Genomic DNA, 22,278 nt, shown 5'->3' on the forward strand with positions numbered 1-22,278 from the left:
TTCCAATCTGAGTTGGATTTTGCCTCCAGGAGAGAGCATGGGTACCAGCCAGCATTTTCATCATCTAAGGGTCAGGTGCCTTGAAGTGTCTGCTGGCACCCAGGGAACAGCCCCCCAGCTTGCTGTCATAGGACACAGCTGCTCCCTTCCTGGTCAGGTAGTTGGCCTCCCTCCCATAATGGGACTTGAGGCTGGGCGGGCTGCTTGGGGACTGCAGAGGAAGAAGGGGGCTGCCGGCAAACCTGCTGACTCAGGCTCCACGAGGGAGCAAGTAACACTGGACTCCTTTCGGCACTCCGATAATGGGGTGGGGGCGTCTTCAAAGGATTTCCCTCCTTTCCCAGTGCTTGTTCCTGCTCTCGGTCCGTTTTCTGCTAAGATTTGGGGATTTTCAGGCCTGGAGGGAAAGTCCCTTGGGACGATCATAGAAAGAGCGCTAGCACCGGATCAGTCTGGAGAGCGCGGAAGGAAAGGGTCGGTCCGCAGAGGGCGCGGGGAAGGCGGGGTGGGGACGCGGTGGAGCCCGCGCTCCTTTGCTGAAGGCTTGGAAGTGCAGCGCAGAAGACAGAGGGTGACTAGGAAGACGCGCGAGCGGGGCCGGCCGGCCGGCGGGTGGGGGAGGGGAGGCGGGGGAGGCGGCTGAGTGGGCCTCTGGAGTGTGTGTGTCTGTGTCAGTGCGCGTGTGTGTGTGTGTGTGTATGTGTGTGTCTGGCGCCTGGCCAGGGTGATTTCCCATAAACCACATGCCCCCACAGTCCTCTCTTAAAAGGCTGTGCCGAGGGCTGGCCAGTGAGGCTCGGCCCGGGGAAAGTGAAAGTTTGCCTGGGTCCTCTCGGCGCCAGAGCCACTCTCCGCATCCCAGGACAGCGGCGCGGCCCTCGGCCGGGGCGCCCACTCCGCAGCGGCCAGTAAGCGAGCGAGTAAGCGAGGGCGGCCGACGCGCCCGGCCGGGACCCAGCTGCCCGTATGACCGCGCCGGGCGCCGCCGGGCGCTGCCCTCCCACGGTAAGCGGCGGCCGCGGCGTGGGGCCCGGGACAGGCTGGGGCGGGGGCTCGGCGGCCAGGCGGCCCGGAGCTGCCAGTTGGAGCCGACAGCCTGGGCGCGCAGGCTGCACTGGCCCGGCGTTCCCGCCGCGGACCAACCGCCTTTGCGCACGGACTGGGCCCCTGGCGCCAGGGCGGAGGCCCGTGGCGGCCCTGTAGCTGCACCCGGACTGCCAGGCTTCCCTGGGAAACGGAGGGCTGCTCACCCCATTGCACGGAGGGGAACACTGAGCCACCTGCAGGCACGAGCCCCCGCTCAACCAGGGTGCCCTGCCTGTCTCCGTACCCGCCACCACCAAGGCACGGGCAGAGTGGCTGTGCGCTGAGTGTGTGCCCTCCCCCGTGGGCACCTTCCTCGTCGGCCACACACGTGCTTCCAAGGCCCTGCAGGGGAATGGGCGCTTCTGGGCAGGGAAAGTTCAGGGGGTCAACCAGCTTATAGAACGCCAAGGCCTTGCTGGCAGAGGGACGGAGAGGGGCAAGCCACTGCTTGTTCCAGCCCACAGGCAGGAGCTGCGGAGGACTTGGGTGGCTGTTTGAGGGGTGGCGGGGGCGGGGGTCGTGGGGTGGGGGAACGGCAACAGCCGACAAACAGCCCCTCGCTGGGGTTGCTTGGGGCTAGTTCAGAATCTCTTTTTCTTGCAAATTCTGGTTTCATCGATTGGGGAGATTCTGGGCTTTGTGGTGGTTTATGGTGGTTTGCAGTGCTTGAGGAAAATGGAAAGAGGGTTTGGTGTTGCAGAGCTGTGTCCAGGGGCAGGGTCTGCTCCTGACTGTGCAGGGGATGCCCTGCCCCAACTGTGGCAGTAGCAGATGCAGCCATAGAAAGTGAGGGTGGCACTGTTCATGACCAGTCAGTGGGCTCATAATGGGTTTGCTTCTAAGGAGTCCTAGAAGAAAATGAGAGAGGAAACCTGGGGGGGGAAGGAGCAGAAAATTATTTGGGGGTAGAGGAGAGAGGGTTGCAGGTGAGGTGAAAGAGAAAGGGAAGAGTGGGTCCACAGAAAGAAAGTGCCCCACTGAGAGAGAGGAGATAGGGTTGAGAGGGGAAGGGAGAAGGGTTAGCCGTAGGCAGCAAAGCAAAGCTTCAGGGCTGAAGGGGAGACCATGAGGAAAGAAGAGGAAGACAAGGGGGCTGTGTTTAGACAGGGGAAATCCAAGGGCCCGGTTCTGCCCGGTCTCTCTAGAGGCCTTGTTGAGGGGGAAGATGAAATGGAATAGGATAGGTGGCAGAGGAGGCTGGACAGCTGGACGGAGGTGTCCTAGCATCTCTGAGCCTGCAGCAGAGATTCCTTCTGAGGGCTGCTCCCCAGGAGAAGCCAGGGCGGGGGGTGGGAGGAAGAGGCAGTCAGAGGAGAGCCTGCCCAGCCAGATACAAGCCAGAGTGTTAACCCCCCACTGTCTGTCCAGATCCTCCTGAGGCAGAATGGAGGCCCCAGGTCCAGGAGTATCCCCTTTGGCCACCTTCCAAGTCACCTCTCATGTGGTGGCTGCACTCTCCCCACACTGATGCCGGAAATGTCACCAAAGCCAGACAGCCCTTGGGGTTAAGCATCGCTCCCACCTTGCTCTCCTCCAGGGAGGTTGTTGTCCTGAGCGGTCCCTTTCATATGCACCATTCACTCCAGACCTTGAGTGGCAGCCAGCCTGGGGTACATACACCGTCTAGTGGCCCAGTTCCCTCCAATCATTCCTGAACCTAAGGTTCCTGAGAACCTGGGCCATTGTTCCCACCCAGGGCAACCTCCCCCACAGAGCCTGAAGTCCCCCCAGCCCGCATGACTGTCGTCATGTGCGCTGAGTGTGTGCCCTCCCTCGTGGGCACCTTCCTCATCGGCCACACACGTGCTTCCAAGGCCCCTTCTTGCACGTGCTTCCAAGGCCCCTTCTTGCACACTTTCCCTCCCTCAGATTGGCCAGGACCCTCACCGTCCCTGTGCTGAGTGGTATTAAACTATCCTCTGCCTCTTCCTTCCATGCCTCCCACCCCTCTCCTGCCATCAGCTTCTCCCCATCTTTCAAGGCCTCACTGAGGTCCCTCCTCTCTGCAGTCTCCCTGGTCACCCAGCCAGAGCTGCCTTCTCCTCCCCATAAGGGCTGGCAAGCATTTGGGCTTTTGGTGATATGTAGATTAGCACATTGTTGTGGGCTGTTTCATAGCCTGCTTGTGTTTTTCCAGTGAGCAACTTATTTGCAGTATTTGTCTCAACATCTGGATTACTGAGGCAAAACCCAGAGTCCAGGATAGTGTCAACCCTCACCCTACCCTGCCAGCATTTCCCTGAATCTGGGGGCATCAGCTGCCAGGAGGCTTAGGAGCTCTCAGGAGGTGACCTCAAGCTGGAGAAAGAAAGCCCAAGAGTCCCTCTGCTTTTGGCTGAAGAAGGAGAGACCTAGGGCCAAGGGTAGGGATGAGGAGACCTCATTGAAGAGAAGGAAGAGAGGAAGGAAGAGGAAAGACAGGGCGTCAGGAGCCAGTCCCATCACTCTGGTGCTGAGCAGCTACTGGGCGAGGTGGGTGCTGGGAGAGAAGAGGGGTCTGAGAAAACTTCCCTGCCATGATAAGAGGTGGCTGGCTGGAGGCAAAGCCTGATGGTGCTCAAATAGGCAGGTGGCAGGCAAGAGATGGCCCATTACTGGCACTGGGGCCTCTGATTAGTCAGCTGGACTCCTTTTGAAACACACACCCAGGGCTCCAAGAGGTCTCTGGCAAGGGCTGAGTTCCAGTGAAACTGAGTTTGATCCCACAGTCTTTCCAGTGGCAGAGCCAGATCTGCATTGAACCAGGTGGGAGGAAGTGCTGGGCCCAGGGGAGCTGTCTCTGGCTTGCCATCTGAAAGCCAGTGCATGAACATGAACTTGAGGGCAGTTCAAAAAGTGCTTGGCTCAGTGTTGATGTTGCAGGGACAGAAAAAATGGGTAGATGCAAGTCCTGCCCTCGAGTTTCCTGTGTCATTAAAATTTAGACTGGTAGGCACACCATCTGTGTCACTATTAGTTCAATGTGTAGTTAGGTTTGGCTTAATCTGGGAAGGCTTCTTGTAGGTGACATTTGGGTTGTTTTCATGGTAGAACAAGGTTGTGCTGTGGCTGCTAGAAATCCTGGGAAAGCTGAATTTGAGGGATGCTGTATCCCGAGGTAAGGGGCAGAGCCTGTAGCATTGTACGTTTGAGGCCTTTGTTTTTCCGCTGTGAGCAGGGCATGGGGATAACTGGGGAGAGTGAGGGCGGGGAAGAAATGACGCCCTCTCTGTCACAGACATGGCTGGGCTCCCTGCTGTTGTTGGTCTGTCTCCTGGCGAGCAGGAGTATCACCGAGGAGGTGTCGGAGTACTGTAGCCACATGATTGGGAGTGGACACCTGCAGTCTCTGCAGCGGCTGGTGAGTGTGTGGCCATGCTGTATTCTACCTTCTCCCCACTGGGGAAATGGAGGCAGGAGCCAGGGAGCAGGTCAAAGAGAGCAGTTGCAGGCAGGAAAATAGGGCAGTGCAGGACATTGCTTGTGGTTCCCACTAGCTCCACCAGTGATATCCTTCATTAGCCTTCCCAAAGTTAGGACCTCTGGTCTCCCCAGCTCTGAAGCCCTCTCTGACTCCCCTGCAGGCAGTGGATGGGGTGGGCTTCCAGCTGCTTGCCTGGGTTAGTGATTGCCCAGGAATATCAACCACTGATTCTGAAAAGGCTTCTGAGGTCTGCTGTCCCTCAGTGGGATGCCTCCTCTGGGAAGCTAGCCCAGGCAGCCTGCTGTGTCCAGATGTTGCGTCTAGCTCCTGGACTCTCATGTGTGGCGCCAGTCTGGCATCAGAGCCCCACCCAGATTTGGAGGGGAAGTGCTCACTTAACTCCCAGCCTTCCACCCTCACTTTCCTGGCTCTTGCCCATACCCTGAGGCTGGGATGGCCTGCTCATCTAGGCCATGAAGGAGCCCGTATCTCATTCTAATCAGGCCCATAGGTGGTCCAGCCAGGCAGAATCAGGTTGCTGTCATGGCTGCCATCCTGCTCAGTGGGAATTTACCATCCCTCTGGCCAGCTAGGCAGGGTGGGGCATCACTGGCTAAGGCCAGCGCCAGGGCCCTGAGCTTGGGGCCTGTGGGCTGTGCGTTCCGCCTCTTTTGCCCTAGCACTACTTCTCCTGCATATAGTTGCTGTAGCAATCCAAGGTAGACCAAGAGCCCCAGCATTCTCTGAGGCTTAAAACCCAGAACTGCTGCTCTGGGGCTAAAGAGGACTTTAAGGGTATCCAGCTCCAACGCCTATAGATGTTCAGTCCCCAGAGCTTGTCCAGCCTCTGCTTGAATTCCTGCCATGACAGGGTGCTCACTACCTCCCAGGGAAGATTATATCCTATATTCGCCTATAGACATTTATTTCTTAAAACAAATGGGCATTTGTCAGATTTCCTAGGGTGGCAGATGGAAGGAAAAGACTTGTTCTTCTACAGCCTTCCCCTGGGCATATGGAAGGCACTGATCTTCTCCTAGACTTGACTCTGTCTTTCCACATGTGGTTGGCAGGGATGAAGTTTAAACCCCAATCCATTCAGAAGCTAAGGTCCCCGTTCTGAAGAAGGCTGAGTTGAGCTGTAGGTTACCCTGCAATCATTGGCCTGCTCTCTCTTACAGATTGACAGTCAGATGGAGACCTCGTGCCAAATTACCTTTGAGTTTGTAGACCAGGAACAGTTGGTGAGTGATGGCTGTTTACAAAATCCATGCACTAGTCTGCATGCAACTCCCAGGGTGGTGTGTGTATGGGAGCATGAAGGCAGCAGAAGGCAGCAGAATGCCTAGAGCTGGAAAGGTTGAGAGTGTGAGGATCCATGGGTGCTCAACTCTGGGGTGCCAGCATCCAGGGCTCAAGTCCCCTGCCATTCCCTTCTCCTGGCTTGATATATAACAAACACTCACTAGGTACCAAGCACTTTGCTAATTTAGTTCTGACAGTACCACTATGTGGTACACAAATACTGTTTATTATCCACAGAGAGGTGAAAGGAGCATAGCTAGTAGGTGGTAGAGGCCTGATTTGAATCCAGGAAGGTTGGCTGTAGGGCTTGAGGCAAATCAATACTTCTTCCAGGTCACATGCTTCGCTTAAGGATGTCACTTCTCTTCACTAGGCCAACCAGCAGGCAGGGAGGCAGTCCAGCCCTTCCTGGACTTGCCCCATACCCAGCAAGCCACCAAGTGCTGCTGGTTCTGCCTCTCAGCATCTCTGGGTTCTGTCTCCTCCATCCCTACCTTCACCCCTCAATCAGTTGCTTGGACAATTTCAGGAGCCTCCTAACTGGTCTCCCTGCTTCTAGTTCACTCTTCATCTTACCACTAGGGGGAATTTTCTGAAACGCCAACCTGCTGCCATTACCTCACTCTCCCAAAACCATCAGGGGCCCCATCACTCCAGAAGAAAGCCAAGGTTGTCTAGCCTGGGTTACACCAGGTCTAGCCATTCTCCACCACATAAACCTGTACACCGCCTCCCCATTCCCTGCTCCTTCCTACCTCCCATCTTTGCACAAGCTCTTCCCAATGACAGTCATGCCTTTCCACCTGCCCCCCCCCCCCAGTCACTATTCCACATCTGTTCATCTTTATGCCTCATGCAAAACTACCATGATATCCAGAAGTTGCCCCTGTCTCTGAGCTTCCACACACCAGACCCATATGCACCTCTATTAGTACTGGTGACCACTTCATGGTCCAAAGAATAGCCTCAGTATTTTATTCACTCACTCACTTGCTCTAGCACTCATGCCTGAAGTAGCATTTGCTAGGAACCTACTGGACTAGATGCTGGGGGTAGGAAGCTAAAGCAGAGTGGGTCTTCAAGGCAACTACCATCTCTTTAGAGAGACAAAACACAGAGGTTATCCTTTGTACCATGAGATAGTCTTTACCCCCCCTATATCCTGGAGGATTTGAAGGGGCCATATGGTAAAAGATTTTTGTGAAAGCAAGCCAAGAGGAAGACGGGAAGAAAGGCAGGGGGAGGTTCCCTGGAGCCCACCTTCCCTATGTACATCCATCCTGATTAAAACCTCATATTCCAGAAACCCAGAGAACTCTCTAATCAGAATCCACATTTCCTTCACTCTAACCCAGTCTCCAGTAGTGCTAGATCCCAAAGACAGAGAAAGACAGGCAAGCTGAGGGCAGCTTTCTCCTCGTTGCTGGCATGATGTGGTCCCTCCCCTGGGGGAAGGGGGAGAGCAAGCTGCAACCCTCCATCTGCCTGGGGTTGGGGGTTCTCAGGCCACAATGGCCAGGCTATAAGCCCCAGGTTCCTATTTTTTCAGAAAGATCCGGTGTGCTACCTTAAGAAGGCATTTCTCCTGGTACAAGACATAATGGAGGACACCATGCGCTTCAGAGACAACACTCCCAATGCCATCGCCATTGTGCAGCTGCAGGAACTCTCTTTGAGGCTGAAGAGCTGCTTCACCAAGGATTATGAAGAGCACGACAAGGTAGGAAGCCCTGAGGCCGGGAGCACTGAGTGAGGGCAGAGGGCAGCTACAGAGGCGCCGCTTGGTCCACAGGCACAGAGGATGTTCACTCACCTCGCCTCACGCCGTTGCTTGCTCACTCTCACTCATTTGTCATCCCACCAACCTTTACCAGGCAGGAGGCACGAGGGATCATGCTGGGCCCTGACGATGTCATCATGAGCAAAAAATACATGGTCCCACCCCATGCATCTTATAGTCAAGTGTGCTTGGCAGCTGTTAAACAAACCATGACACCAGTCAATAGAATTACAAACTATAAGGACTGTTCATTCCAACAGCAAGCAGTTTTTGTGTCTCTTGTGTACCAGATACTGGAAACACCAGGAAACAGCTGTGATCAAAACAGACAAAAATCCCCACATTCCTGGAACTTATATTTGGGGGTGGTGGTAGTGGTGGTGAGACAGTTAACAAAATATGTATGTAAAATATACAATATGTAGCATGGCAATAACAGCGTTGGAGAAGAGTAAACCAGGAATGAGATGACCCGAAGGAGGCGGAGGAGTGAGCTGGGAACAAGAACCGTGAAGGGCTCAGGGAGAGCAACAGGGAACTCAGACTTCCATGGAGTTGGGGAGGCAGAGACAAGGAAGGCTTCTGAGTAAGCAAATATTGATTTGAGCTCCAAAGATGAGTAAGTGTTGAAAGTGGTAAGGCTAGAAGAACATTCTGGAACAGGAAAAGCTATGCACAAAGCCCTAAGGTAAACAAACAGGAAAGTGCACATTCAGGGACCCAAAGGGTTGTAAGCATGGCCAGAACATGGGAAGTGAAGGAGGAAGAGGAGAGAAGGCAGACGCCAGATCATGTGTGGTTTTAGAGATGTGGGATTTTGTCTTAAGGGTGAGGGAAGCTGTCATGAACAGGATGTGGCTTACTCTCAGGTTGTAAGACTGACCTGGTTGCTGTGTGGAGGATAAACCACAGGGTCAGGAATGAAGGCTGGGAGACCAGCAGAAGGTGCGAGTCCAGGCTAGACACATTGACGGCTTGGACGAGGTGGTACAGTGAAGGTGGAGGCAAGTGGACTGGACATTTTCCCATGGGTTTGGGGGGGCCAGAATCAACAAGACTTGGTATGTGCAGTGGATGTGAGAAGCTGAGGGAAAGGAAAAGCCAAAGATGGTTTTTGTCTTGAGCACCTGGATATTCCAATGATGCTGAAATGGGGATGATCCATGGGCAGAGCAGGTTTGAGGGAAGACGGTTCAGTCTGGGGCACAGCAGATGTGAGGTGCTCATGAAATAGTGAGTGGAGACGTTGAGCAGGCAGCTGGGTGTGCGGGTCTTCAGTGTGACCGGCAATGCACACATCTATGAGGCATGGGGGTTCGGCTTATTTGTGAAGCCATGGGACTGGACAGCACAGACACTGTGAGAAGAAAAGCAGGCCCAGGAACCCAGCATTTGGAGGGCAAGCAGAGGACGGCGGACTTGGCAAGGGACAGCCTGAAGGTGGGAGGAAAAGAGGGAGAGCGCAGAGTCAAGGCACTGGGTTCCAAGATGGAAAAAGGGATGGAATTTCATAAAAGAGGGTGGAGAAATCAAGCAAGGTGAGAGCTAAAATTATCCATTGGATTTGGCAATGTGTCACAGGTGCCGGATCAGGGCGAATAGAAAGGAAGTAGAGACACCACTGTGGAAGAACTTGGATCCGAATGGGGGCAGGAAAAGAGATATAGCTGGAGGGAGTATGTGATTGAGGGGGGACTTTTTGTTCTGTTTCTGTTGTCGTTGTTGTTTTGAGACAGGGTCTTACTCTAGTCACCCAGGCTGAAGTTTAGCGGTGCAATCACGGCTCACTGCAGCCCCAACCTCCCAGGCTCAATTGATCCTCTGACTTCAGTCTCCTGAGTAGCTGGGACAACAGGCACACCCCACTATGCCCAGCTATTTTTTGTAGAGACAGGGTTTCACCATGTTGCCCAGGCTGGTCTCAAACTCCCAGGCTCAAGCAATCTGTCTGCCTTGGCCTCCCAGAGTGCTGGGATTACAAATGTGAGTTACTGTGCCTGGCCAGGAAAACATTTTTAATAAGACAGGTACTAAATCTGTGATTTTCTAACATTAAGATTCCTAAGAATCTCTTGGGGAATATGTTGAAAATGCATATTCCCAGACACACCCCTAGACAGTCTGATATACTGGGTTTAAGAGTGGCTCCAGGGCCAGGCACGGTGGCTCATACCTCTAATCCTGGCACTTTGGGAGGCCGAGGCAGGTGGATCACCTGAGGTCAGGAGTTCAAGACCAGCCTGCCCAACAGGGTGAAACCCCATCTCTACTAAAAATACAAAAATTAGCAGGGGGTGGTGGCATATGCCTGTAATCCCAGCTACTCGGGAGGCTGAGGCAGGAGAATCGCTTGAACCAGGGTGGCGGAGGTTGCAGTGAGCCGAGATCAAAACTCCATCTAAAAAAAAAAAGTGACCGCAGGAATCTGCATCTTAAGCAGCTGTCCCACTGATGATTATGACCCCCTTGGATGTTCACCCATAGACAGGTGTGAATGCTGTGGGGCAGGCTTCAGGAGAGAGGGTGGTGAAGCTGGAGGAGCTAGCTCCCATCAAGTCTCCGGAGAAGACAGTGGGAGGGATTTGGAGCTCCTGAGGGAACTCAGAGTGAGACTCCATCTAAAAAAAAAAAAGTTGGGCATAGTGAGGTGTGCCCAACTCATAGCCATCTCAGCTCACTGCAACCTCTGCTTCCTGGGTTCAAGTGATTCTCCTGCCTCAGCCTCCCGAGTAGCTGGGATTTCAGGCACGTGCCACCATGCCCAGCTAATTTTTTTCTTTTTAGTAAAGACAAGGTTTCACCATGTTGGTCAGGCTGATCTCGCCTGACCTCGTGATCAACCTGCCTCAACCTCCCAAAGCACTGGGATTAGAGGCATGAGCCACCGTGCCTGGCCTATCTGGTAAACATTTCTTAAGGGCCGACTGTGCACAGGCCAGGGGGATGCAGCGATGCCTTCAAGGACTTCACAGCTTAGAAAAGCCCATGGTTCTTCCCTGTGAAGCTCAGTTTAAGGAAAAACTTGGTATTTGTGATTCAGTGGCAGTTAGGCCCTGGATGAAGCTGTGGGCATGCATGGCATGGCCTTGTGTGAAAGGAGAGGTGGGCCCGGGAGTGAACCCTGAGGGATAGCAGCATTTGGACATCAGGAGGAGAAGGGGAGCTTGGTAAGGAGACAGAAGGAACAGCTTGAGAGGTGGGAGAAGACTCAGAATGATGTAGCTTCTCAGAGTTCTAGTAGGTGTAGGAAGCCGGGGCCCCTTGGGCAGCACAGAAGACAGGCTGGGACCTCCTCAGCCCTCCCGCCAAGACACACCAATGCCAGCAAAGGACCCACAGACCTGGCGGCTGCCCCGTTCCCTTCTCCACACTGCAGCTCGATGATTTTTCTCAAACTCAACTCTTACCATGCCACCGCCCACCCCTAACACCCCTTCAGATGTTTTCCCTTTGCTCTGTGGACAAAACTAAAAGTTCTGGGCTTGGCCCACGAGGCCCTCAAGACCTGGCCCTTGCTAACCTCTCTCCTTTTGCATCTCTTGCCATGCTCCTCCTAGATGGTAGTGCTGCAGCCACGCCAGCCTTCTTTTAGTCTTTGGACCTTTCATGCATTTTCTTGCCTCAGGACCTTTGCACAGTCTGTTCTTGCAGCCTGGACAGCTCTCTGGAATCCCATCTCTTTCCTGGTTAACTCTTGCTCATCTTTTAGTTGATTCCTTGGGGAAATTCTCCCTGAACACTTGTTGCACACCATCGGATGACCCAGTACTTCTTCATAGGACTCATTGCACTTGTAACAATGTGTTAAGTCCCTACTGGACTCAGTGTCCAACTCAGCCAGGAACCACCTCTCTCTTGTTCATTGCGTGATTCCCAGGTAATTACCATATGCCTGGCACATAAACATGTGTTGAATGGGTCGGTGAATAAATGACATATCTCATAACCTCAGGACTCATTCTGCTGCAAACCAGGGGAAAGGGGAGGGAGGAAACAAAAGGGAAAAAGAAGACAGATGTGAGAAAGGCCAAGGGAATTTGACAAACAAGACGGAGACATGGGGCCAATGGTCATGCTCACAAAAGGGGGCCCTGATCTCCTTCCAGGCCTGCGTCCGAACTTTCTATGAGACACCTCTCCAGTTGCTGGAGAAGGTCAAGAATGTCTTTAATGAAACAAAGAATCTCCTTGACAAGGACTGGAATATTTTCAGCAAGAACTGCAACAACAGCTTTGCTGAATGCTCCGGCCAAGGTAAGCATGGCAGGGGCCAGGAAGTGTGTGGGGGCGGTGGTATATGGAATGGGGATTGGGAGGTGAGATGTGAAGCTGGGGGGACCCCTGGGGAGGCAGCCTGGCTGCTACTTGTGTTCTTGTATGCATGAATGTGCTTGTTCCGTGTACATATGTGGCTTCACATGCCTCTGGTCCTGGGCACATGTCTTTTCTGATATGTGTGTGCATGCACACCTACTTATGTCTGCATGCGGCAGCGTCAAGAAGGATCATGCTGGTGCCTTGAGATTAGGGAGTGGAAAAGGGAGCCTGTCTTGGGAGCCCTGTAGGTATGGAAGCTTTCCCCACTGGCTCTGCAGGCTGGCTGAACGTGTGGGGGGTTCTGTGGAGACAGCTGACACCCATCTGGGAGTCAGGGCCCTTACTCCAGGAGCTCTGCTGCGAATCACCATGATACCCTGGCTCCAGAAGTCCCCAGGATGCCTTGGGCGTTCCCTCAAGGGACAAGGCTGGATTTGAAGTCTGAGCATCATTGGAACTCCCAGGGCTGGCTCAGCTGCATACATGTGTACACTGCGTGTCCTCGTCTCTGCGTCTCATGCCACACATGCCCTCCTACGTTCAACCTTGCTTCCCAAGGCAGGGTCTAGGGCCCTGCAACCTGCCAGTGGCCAAGTCTGGTCTGGTTGCTTCAATCCCAAGGCTTCAAGACTTGGCTGCATTCTAGCCCCAGCTTGTTCCTGCCTGGGGCTGTGGCTGTGGCTGTGTGGCTCCTGGCTATGCATGAAACCAGTGTCTTTGGGGCTTGAAGTTGTCTTGTGTTGGTCCTGGAAGGCAACTGTTCAACCTCCTGACCTGGCTGCTGCTCACCCCTAGCTTGGCCTGTGGCCAGTGGGTACCCTTGCATGGACTGTTCTCTTATCTTCTTTCTCCCCAACCCCCAGTGTGTGCATCTCAACCCTGTTCTTTGTCACTGCCCATGAGACCCTGCATATGGCACCTTCCCTGTGTTATGAGCACCCACTCTAGTCCCATCCTCTTCTCAGCCCCAGGGCTGAGCTAGGAGATGAGGGCCCCCCAGACTCATATTCCCCTCTTGCCCCGCTCTAGGAAAGCTGTGCTGGAGGCTAGTGACTCTATCTCCTCCCCATCTTTCTCTCTCCCTCTCTCTATGGTTCTTTCAGATGTGGTGACCAAGCCTGATTGCAACTGCCTGTACCCTAAAGCCATCCCTAGCAGTGACCCGGCCTCTGTCTCCCCTCATCAACCCCTCGCCCCCTCCATGGCCCCTATGGCTGGCTTGACCTGGGATGACTCTGAGGGAACTGAGGGCAGCTCCCTCTTGCCTGGTGAGCAGCCCCTGCGCACAGTGGATCCAGGCAGTGCCAAGCAGCGACCACCCAGGAGCACCTGCCAGAGCCTTGAGCCGCCAGAGACCCCGGTTGTCAAGGACAGCACCATCGGTGGCTCACCACAGCCTCGCCCCTCTGTCGGGGCCTTCAACCCTGGGATGGAGGATATTCTTGATTCAGCAATGGGCACTAACTGGGCCCCAGAAGAAGCCTCTGGAGAGGCCAGTGAGCTTCCCGTACCCCAAGGGACAGAGCTTTACCCCTCCAGGCCAGGAGGGGGCAGCATGCAGACAGAGCCCGCCAAACCCAACAACTTCCTCTCAGCATCTTCTCCACTCCCTGCATCAGCAAAGGGCCAACAGCTGGCAGATGTAACTGGTACCAGCTTTGCCCAGGGTGGGTCCCGTGAAGCCCACTGGCCAGGACTGGAATCACATACCCCAGAAGACAGACCATCCATCTGCCCTGCTGAGAGACCCCCCGGAGCCAGGCTCTCCCAGGACCTCACCACTGCGCCCCCAAGGCCTCAGCAACCCCTCCACCCTCTCTGCTCAGCCACAGCTTTCCAGAAGCCACTCCTCGGGCAGCATGCTGCCCCTTGGGGAGCTGGAGGGCAGGAGGAGCACCAGGGATCGGAGGAGCCCCGCAGAGCCGGAAGGAGGACCAGCAAGTGAAGGGGCAGCCAGGCCCCTGGCCCGTTTTAACTCCGTTCCTTTGACTGACACAGGCCATGAGAGGCAGCGCGAGGGATCCTCCAGCCCACAGCTCCAGGAGTCTGTCTTCCACCTGCTGGTGCCCGGTGTCATCCTGGTCTTGCTGGCCGTCGGAGGCCTCTTGTTCTACAGGCGGAGGCGGCGGGTGAGCAGATCCCCATGAGGAAAAAGAGGGCGTCCCTTAGGGCAGGGCAGAGCCTGGCAGGGGTGCAGGTGAGGGGGACAGCTCGGTTGTGGCCTGAGTTCTTCAGACGCAGAGAGCTAGGGGCTGGCTCAGCACAGAGGATGAGAGGTAGAAATTGAGGATTGCTTCGAGAATTGGGAAGGCTCAAGCTGTAAGGTCAATGGGAAGGGAGTGGAGCAGAAGGGAAGGGGAGAGAATATTCTTGGGCTGACAGCAGGATGACATCCAGACGGGCGGGGAGCTGGAGGAGGAGAGCAATGTTGTGTGAGTGTGTCAGGGTGGACGTACACTGGGAGTTCTGCAGAGCCTGGGACAGGAGGACTGATAGGGAGCAGCCTGCAAGGGCGTGGGGAGAGGAGAGGGAACACCATCAGCAGAGAGACCTCACAAATCTCCCTTAGGCCTCTGGCTGATCCCCACTTTTGGGAAGCTGAGAGGACTCTTGCAACTCTCTCATAAATACCTGGGGCAGCCCTTACTGGGGATGGGGCCACCGTCACCCCACCCTCCCCTGGCTCCTCAGTGAGATGCTCTTTCCTGTCCTCAGAGCCGTCAAGAGCCTCAGAGAGCGGATTCTCCCTTGGAGCAGCCAGAAGGCAGGTGAGAGCTTGAGGTGGGGCTCTGGGAGGCACTGGGGGCCTGGCTTGGGATCTGTTTCCCCTCTTCGTGGTGGTGGGGCTCTCCTGCTTGCTCTGAGGAAATGGAGCTGCGAAACAGGATGGGGTAGACACGGTCTTCTCTCCTTTCCCAGATATCTGGGCTTTTTCCTGATTTCTCCTTAGAGTTAGACAGTTCTGGGTTTTTTCAATCTGAGAGGGCCTAGAGCATGTGTGGGGCTTAGGGGTAAACTTACGGGGTCCCCTTACTCCCCTGCTCCTGCTGATGTCTAATGCCAGTGCTGTGCTCTGCCTACAGCCCCCTGACTCAGGATGAGGACAGACAGGTGGAACTGCCAGTATAGAGGGATTCTAAGGTAAGATTCTGATTTTGATCTCTACTCCTAAAACTTAGCTATACCCTTTTCCAGTCACCCTCACCTGTTGGTGACACCAATTCCCCTGAGACCCCCACACTGACTCCCTTGCCTCTCTCCAGTTCCCTTTCTATACCTTCCCAGCCAGGTCCAGCCACCCTCTCCTTTCCAGGTCCTCAGCTATCCCCCAGCCCCTCCATTCCATCCACTCCCGCTGAGGCCAGGGACTATTACCTCTGCACTGGGCTTCTAGGGTTGCTGCCATCTTTGACCTCAGAGCAGCTAAACCCCCCTTCTTCATATATGGCCTTTATAAGGTCTTTACCCGCCTGGGGAATCTTCAGTAGCTCTGTGTGGCAGCCACTGCAAGCCCTATATTCTTGGCTTGGCTGCCAAGACCCTCCAACAGCAGCTGCTTGCCAGATAGCCCCCACACCACCAGTTGTCCCTCCTCCCCAGCCAAGGACAGTTCTGCTTCCTTGCTTTTAGGATCATGTTGAGATAGAACCTGAGTCTTGGAAGGGCTCTCAGGGGTCATTTGGCCCTGGGTCACACCCCAAAGGGACTGCCCCTCTCCATGTCCCCAACAGGGAGCCAGCCAGCTGACTGTCACACACTCCCAGTTCCAGGCCAGCTCCCTGCCTAGCCACAGCCCGTGCCATCTTCCAGTCAGACTGGGAGAAACGTCTTCCTCATGCGAGGCAAAACTGGCTTCCCTGCCCCCTCCATACTGCTCCTCCCTTCTGTTCTCATGAAAGCCCTCAGATATTTCAAGTCAGGTATCCACGTCCCCTTTGAGAATTCTCTAAGCTAAGAATGGCCAAGTCCCTCAAACGTTCCTTATATGATATGGTTTTCAGACCCCTCACCATCCTGGACACACTCGTTTGTCAATGTCCCTCTGAAAATGTGGCGCCCAGCCCCGGACACAGTACTCCAGATGTCTGACCAGCTCAGAGAGAGTACAGTGGGACTGTTACCTTCCTTGATATGGACAGTATTCTTCTATTTGTGCAGATTAAGATTGCATTAGTTTTTTTCTTAACAACTGCATCATACTGTTGTCATATGTTGAGCTTGTGGTCTATTAAAACCCCTAGTTCCGTTTCCCATAAACCTCTGTCAAGCCAGACCATCTCTACCCTGTACTTGGACAACTTAACTTTTTTAACCAAAGTGCAGTTCATATTCACCTTTGCTAAAGCCACCTTGTTGGTTTCTGCCCATCACCCGAACCTATTGAAGTTGTTTGAAATCCTAATTCTGTCATCTCTGTAGCCCTCCCATTTGTGACTCCTGCACATTGATGAGTGCCTGTTGTTGTCCTTGCCCATATTGTTGATGTAGCTGTGACCCTATTGTTCCTTACCTTTGGCCCCCGCAACCCCAGCTGGCCCACTTCTTCCCCCTCCCACCCAAGCCCACAGCCAGCCCATCAGGAAGCCTTCCTGGCTTCTCTACAACCTTCTGACTGCTTCTTTCAGTCATGCCCCTCCTGCTTTTTTGTATTTGGCTAATAGTATATCAATTTGCATTTATTTGGATGTTGTTTTCATTTTTTTAATCTTATTTTATATGTATGTGTACATTCCACATCCCTAAGATTGTAAGCCCCTTGAGGGCAGGAACTGTCTTCCACTTTTTTTGTGTTTCTTTTTCCATCCTGGGTTCTACTACAGAGAAGGCCTCTCCACATTTGCCAAACATGAAATAAATATTGACTGACTGGCTTCAGGGCTGACTCACGGACTGACCTTGGCCAGCTGTCTCTAACTGACCAGCCTCTAGCTGACCAGTTAACCAGCTAACTGACTGACTCTGACTGACTGGCTGACCAGCTGGCTGGGTGAATGACTAACCAACCAACTATCTTGGTAACTGGCCAGCTGTTGCTTGGGGAGCCCATTGAGCAACTGACTAGCTGATTTCCTGACTAATTGGCTGGTTGGCTGACTAGCTGGGGGGGCCGAGTCAAGTTTCCAGTCACATTCTTTACCAAGTATAAGCCAGAGCCGCAGGGCTCTCCCATGTGTGGAGTGACAGGTCTGGGCCCCCTTCTAGAGAGATAGGGAATTTGGCAAATGCTCAAAACCAGGGGAACCTATTTAGACAAGAGCCAGCAGTAACAACATACCTAGAATCCTGGGGTCTACCTTGTCAGTGGGGTGGGCTAAGATGGGTGAGTGGATCAGCTGGGGCACTGGCAAGACTATGAAATGACCCAGGCTTCCTCAGAACTGGTGGCTGGTGGCTCAGTGCCACAACACCCTTCCCACTGGTCGCCTGTCCCCCAAACCCCTCGCCACGGTCTTGGCCCTCTGTCCCATCCCTCTACATGCCCACCCTCCTTTCCCCACTTGCTTATTCTCAGGCCCGTCCCAAGCTTTCATTTTCCTCCCTTCAAGATTGGAGAGGGAACCCGGGGCAAGGGGCTACACCCAGATCCCACTTGGCCCAGCAGGTCCAGCCCTAAGGTGGTCTCCAGGCCAGGCACCAGTGGCCTTGGAGAGATTGAGTGCCAGCCCCTAGACTGACTGCTGCTCTGATGGAAGAATTGAGAGAGGGAAACATAGAGGCAGAGACTGAGATAGGGACTCAGAGCCACAGAAAATGCAGACACCAGCACCTCAGCCCTAAGCAGCTAGGAGATGGGGCAGCAGGCTGGAACTTGCCCACTGGGTCCTTCTCCCCTCCTGGGCCTTAGCTGGGCCTGTGGCCTGGCTGTACCCATCATGGCTCATGTCCAGTTTATGGTTCCCCTTCTTTCCCTCTAGAGCATGGGAATGGGCAAGGAGCCAGAGGCTGTGGTTCCATCTTCCCTCCTTACCCAGTAGGGCCTATGGATGTTAGGGAGGGAGGCTCCACACAAGGTCCAAAGTCAAACTGTTGGATGGGGTCCAGGGGATTTCTGCTCTGGGAACAAAGCGTCCTGAGGATGCTGGGCAAGGGGACAAGGATGGGGGTGGAGCAGGAGAGGACAAGGCCCTGACTCCCATGGATGATGCAGGAGGCAAGGCCCTCGGCCCATCCAGGAGGGGCTGGGTTGCTTAGGGGTCAGCATGCCAAATGGCAGTGTGGGAATTTCCTTGTCCCGGCACTACCTCTAGACTTTTCCTCTCTGGGGCAAGTTCTTCATCTTCAGCTAGCTCTGCCCTACTGTCTTGAACATCATATGTGATGCCCCTCTGATGAATGCTGTGGAGGTGGAAATGAAAGATTCTTCTTTGCTAGTGTTAGCAGGAATCACCTTTTGTTCACTGGGCCAAGGCCATTGAGATGACCTTGCCTGAGGAGGGGTCCAAAGACATTCAAGTGCCCGCTTTGCTCCTCATCAAAGCCCTCTGCTTGAGGAGTAACCCCTCTTCCCAGCCCTGCCCAGACCTCTCCTGGGCCCCGTTATCTTCCACTGAGGCCCTGATTCCCCAGAAGGAGATAGGAGGTGAGGCCAGTTTGGCCAGAGGCCTGGGCTGGTGCCAGAGAAAGCCGCCTGGTCTCTCTGTGGTGTCTGGAAAGGCTAGGGAAGGGAGGAAAGGAAGTCCCGCCTGCAACACCGCCAACAGCCCACAGGAATGCCACACCTCCCAACCCATGTCCTCAACGACCCTCCCCACACTCCCACTCTGCTGACTAGCCTTTCCTTCTCTCCCACAGCTGGACGCACAGGACAGTCTCTCCGTGGGAGGAGACATTATGGGGCGTCCACCACCACCCCTCCCCGGCCATCCTCCTGGAATGTGGTCTGCCCTCCACCAGAGGACCGGACCAGAGCAGCCAGGCTAGGGCCCCTCTGTCACAACCTGCAGACCGTTGACTGAGAGAGGCCAGAGGATGCTCCCCATGCTGCCACTATTTATTGTGAGCCCTGGAGGCTCCCATGTGCTTGAGGAAGGCCGGCGAGCCCGGCTCAGGACCCTCTTTCCTCAGGGGCTGCACCCTCCTCTCCCTCCCCTCCATGCCAGCACCCAGGCCAGGGACTCATCAGCCTGTGGTTTGTGGGAAAGTAGGGTGGACGTTGAGGAGTGAAAGAACCCTGCACCCAGAGGGCCCGCCTGGTGCCAAGGGATCCCAGCCTGGACAGGCATGGACCTGTCTCCAGAGAGAGGAGCCTGAAGTTCACGGGGCGGGACAGCGTCGGCTTGATTTCCCGTAAAGGTGTCAGCCTGAGAGACAGGAAGAGGAGGCCTCTGGACCTGCTGGTCTGCACTGACAGCCTGAAGGGTCTACACCCTCGGCTCACCCAAGTGCCCTGTGCTGGTTGCCAGGCACAGAGGGGAGGCCAGCCCTGCCCTCAGGACCTGCCCGACCTGCCAGTGATGCCAAGAGGGGGATCAAGCACTGGCCTCTGCCTCTCCTCCTTCCAGCACCTGCCAGAGTTTATCCGAGAGGCCAAGCAGAGGCTCCCCTCATGAAGGAAGCCATTGCACTGTGAACACTATACCAGCCTGCTGAACAGCCTGCCCCCGTCCATCCATGAGCCAGCATCCATCCGTCCTCCACTCTCCAGCCTCTCCCCAGCCTCCTGCACTGAGCTGGCCTCACCAGTCGACTGAGGGAGCCCCTCAGCCCTGACCTTCTCCTGACCTGGCCTTTGACTCCCCGGGGTGGAGTGGGGTGGGAGAACCTCCTGGGCTGCCAGCCAGAGCTGGTCTTTAGGCTGTGTTGTTTGCCCAGGTTTCTGCATCTTGCACTTTGACATTCCCAAGAGGGAAGGAACTAGTGGGAGAGAGCCAGGGAGGGGAGGGCACAGACAGAGAGGCTGCAGGGCGAGCTCTGACTGAAGATGGGCCTTTGAAATATAGGTATGCCCCTGAGGTTGGGGGAGGGTCTGCACTCCCAAACCCCAGCCCAGTGTCCTTTCCCTGCTGCTGACAGGAACCTGGAGCTGAGCAGGTTATCCCTGTCAGGAGCCGTGGGCTGGGCTGCATCTCAGCTCCACCTGCATGGCACCCAGCTCCCGTCCACTTCTCACCCTTCTTTCCTCCTGACCTTGGTTGGCAGTGATAACCTCCAACTCTCACCCACCCATCTACCATCACCTCTAACCAGGCGAGCCAGGGTGGAAGAGCAATCAGGAGAGCCAGGCCTCAGCTTCCAATGCTTGGAGGGCCTCCACCTCGTGGCCAGCCCATGGTGGTGGCTCTGAGGCCTAGGCAACAGGCGACAGGGCTGCCAGTTGCCCCTGGGTTCCTTTGTGCTGCTGTGTGCCTCCTCCTGCTACCCTGGGTCCTCCACTGAGAGACCCTACCCTACCTGGCCACTGGGCCCGTGACTTTCCCTTCGTGCCCAGGAAAGTGAGGGTCTGCTGGCCCCACCTCCCCTGTCCTGATGCTGACAGCTAAGGGAAGGGCAGTGAACTTGCATATGGGGCTTAGCCTTCTAGTCACAGCCTCTATATTTGATGCTAGAAAACACATATTTTAAAATGGAAGAAAAAAAAACAAAAAAAAAGGCATTCCCCCTTCATCCCCCTACCTTAAACATATAATATTTTAAAGGTCAAAAAAGCAATCCAACCCACTGCAGAAGCTCTTTGTGAGCACTTGGTGGCATCAGAGCAGGAGGAGCCCCAGAGCCGCCTCTGGTGTCCCCCCCAGGCTACCTGCTCAGGAACCCCTTCTGTTCTCTGAGAAGTCGAGAGAGGACATTGGCTCACGCACTGTGAGATTTTGTTTTTATACTTGGAAGTGGTGAATTATTTTATATAAAGTCATTTAAATATCTATTTAAAAGATAGGAAGCTGCTTATATATTTAATAATAAAAGAAGTGCACAAGCTGCCATGTGAGTCGTGGGAAAGTTGCTTTTGGGGTGTGGGTGGCAAACATCAGGGTGGGTGGGCAGCAGTTGCTGGATGAACCCCAGCTCAGAGAACCTTTTTCCACAAAACACAGGGGAGGAAGGTTCTCTCCAAGTTTCAGTCTTGTTACCAAAACCTCCTGTATTATTGCTGTCCCAAACACATTCATCTGCATATCTGGTCGTATTGGGCAGAAAGTGGCCAAACCCCAGGCCTGGTCACCAGCCCCTGCTCCTGCCCAGCCTAGGAAAATGGCTGGTTGGGCTCTGTCCAAGGACCCCGGGGGCCTGTGAGGATAAGGCTCCTTGACCGTTGAGCCCTGCTGACCAGGGCAGAGGGAGCTGGCTAGGTCCTTGCAGGCTCTGAGGTGAATGAGTCCTGTTTCCAGGCTGGGAAGTGAGTGTGTTTAGCGGGGGAGAGTCAGGAGTCTGCCTGAGGACCCTCGTTCAGGCTTGACCTTCCTACTGGAGCTGGAGAGGAGACTGAGGGTGTGGCTTTCCATGGGGAGAGGGGCGTTAGGCAGGGCCAGAGGAATTGAAGGCCCAAACATACACCCTGGGCAAAGCTATGACAAGAGGGACCTCCCAATCCCTGAGGGTGTGGTAGACAGCTTTGGATTAGTGATTCCCAACGCTGGCTTCCAGGAGAATCACCTGGGTTGTTTTTTAAAAAAAAAAATCTGATCCCCTGAGCCCCAACCTAGATCAACGAAATCGAATCTTAGGGGGCGAGGCTCAGGCACCAGGTGTCAGAACTTTTAAAAAGACATCTCAGGTGATTCCACTGTGATCCAGGATAAGAAGTATCTAGAGCTGCACTGTCAAGTAAGATGGCTATTTAAGTTAAGATTAATTAGAATGAAATAAAAGTAAACATTCAGTTCCTTAGCTATACTATCCACATTTCAAGGGCTCTGTAACTACATGTGGCTACCATGTTGGACAGCACAGAAGTACAACATTTGCATCATTCCAGAAATTCTACTGGACAGCGCTATCCCAGGGATTAGGTCCTTGGACTTAGGGACCAAGGATACAGGGCCAAGATTGGCATCAAGCAAATTTGACCACGGGCTAAGTGTTCAGGCATCTCAGTCACCCCTTTCTGTGCCCTCACCCCTACCACCCTGTCCCTTATCATTTCCCTTAAGAGGACTCTTCCCTTTCTATCAAAAGAGCTACAGAAAAGATTTTTGAAGAAACTTAACATTTTATCGTTCAAGGCCCCTCTGAGAAGCCTTCCCAGCCTGACTCGAGCTCCTGAGGCCTACCCAGGTTCAATTCCTTCCCCCCCTGTGCTTCTCCAGATTTGGAATTTGGAGCCTGTTTGTCTGTCTGTCCCACCAGGCCATGATCAGTGGCAGACACTGCTACACCCCTCCTTTTATCAAAGGGGGACGTGCACCTAGTGCCTTAGTGCCTAAGAGTATCTGGCACTCGGTAGGTGCTC

The 22,278-nt window shown here is 54.4% G+C and overlaps 1 protein-coding gene across 1 annotated transcript; it reads left to right on the plus strand.

Moving 5' to 3' along the window:
* The first annotated feature begins 422 nt into the window (after positions 1-422).
* On the plus strand, positions 423-20,810 carry CSF1 (colony stimulating factor 1). Its single transcript, XM_030936646.1, is given in 11 exon segments — positions 423-571; positions 756-1,005; positions 4,304-4,426; positions 5,671-5,733; positions 7,344-7,514; positions 11,681-11,828; positions 12,995-13,545; positions 13,547-14,020; positions 14,607-14,659; positions 14,975-15,032; positions 18,684-20,810. Coding segments are annotated over 9 exon segments (1,668 nt in total). The 5' UTR covers positions 423-571; positions 756-966; the 3' UTR covers positions 15,021-15,032; positions 18,684-20,810.
* The last annotated feature ends 1,468 nt before the right edge of the window (positions 20,811-22,278 follow it).

Source organism: Rhinopithecus roxellana, chromosome 8, assembly GCF_007565055.1.
Source record: "Rhinopithecus roxellana isolate Shanxi Qingling chromosome 8, ASM756505v1, whole genome shotgun sequence".
NCBI lineage: Eukaryota > Metazoa > Chordata > Mammalia > Primates > Cercopithecidae > Rhinopithecus > Rhinopithecus roxellana.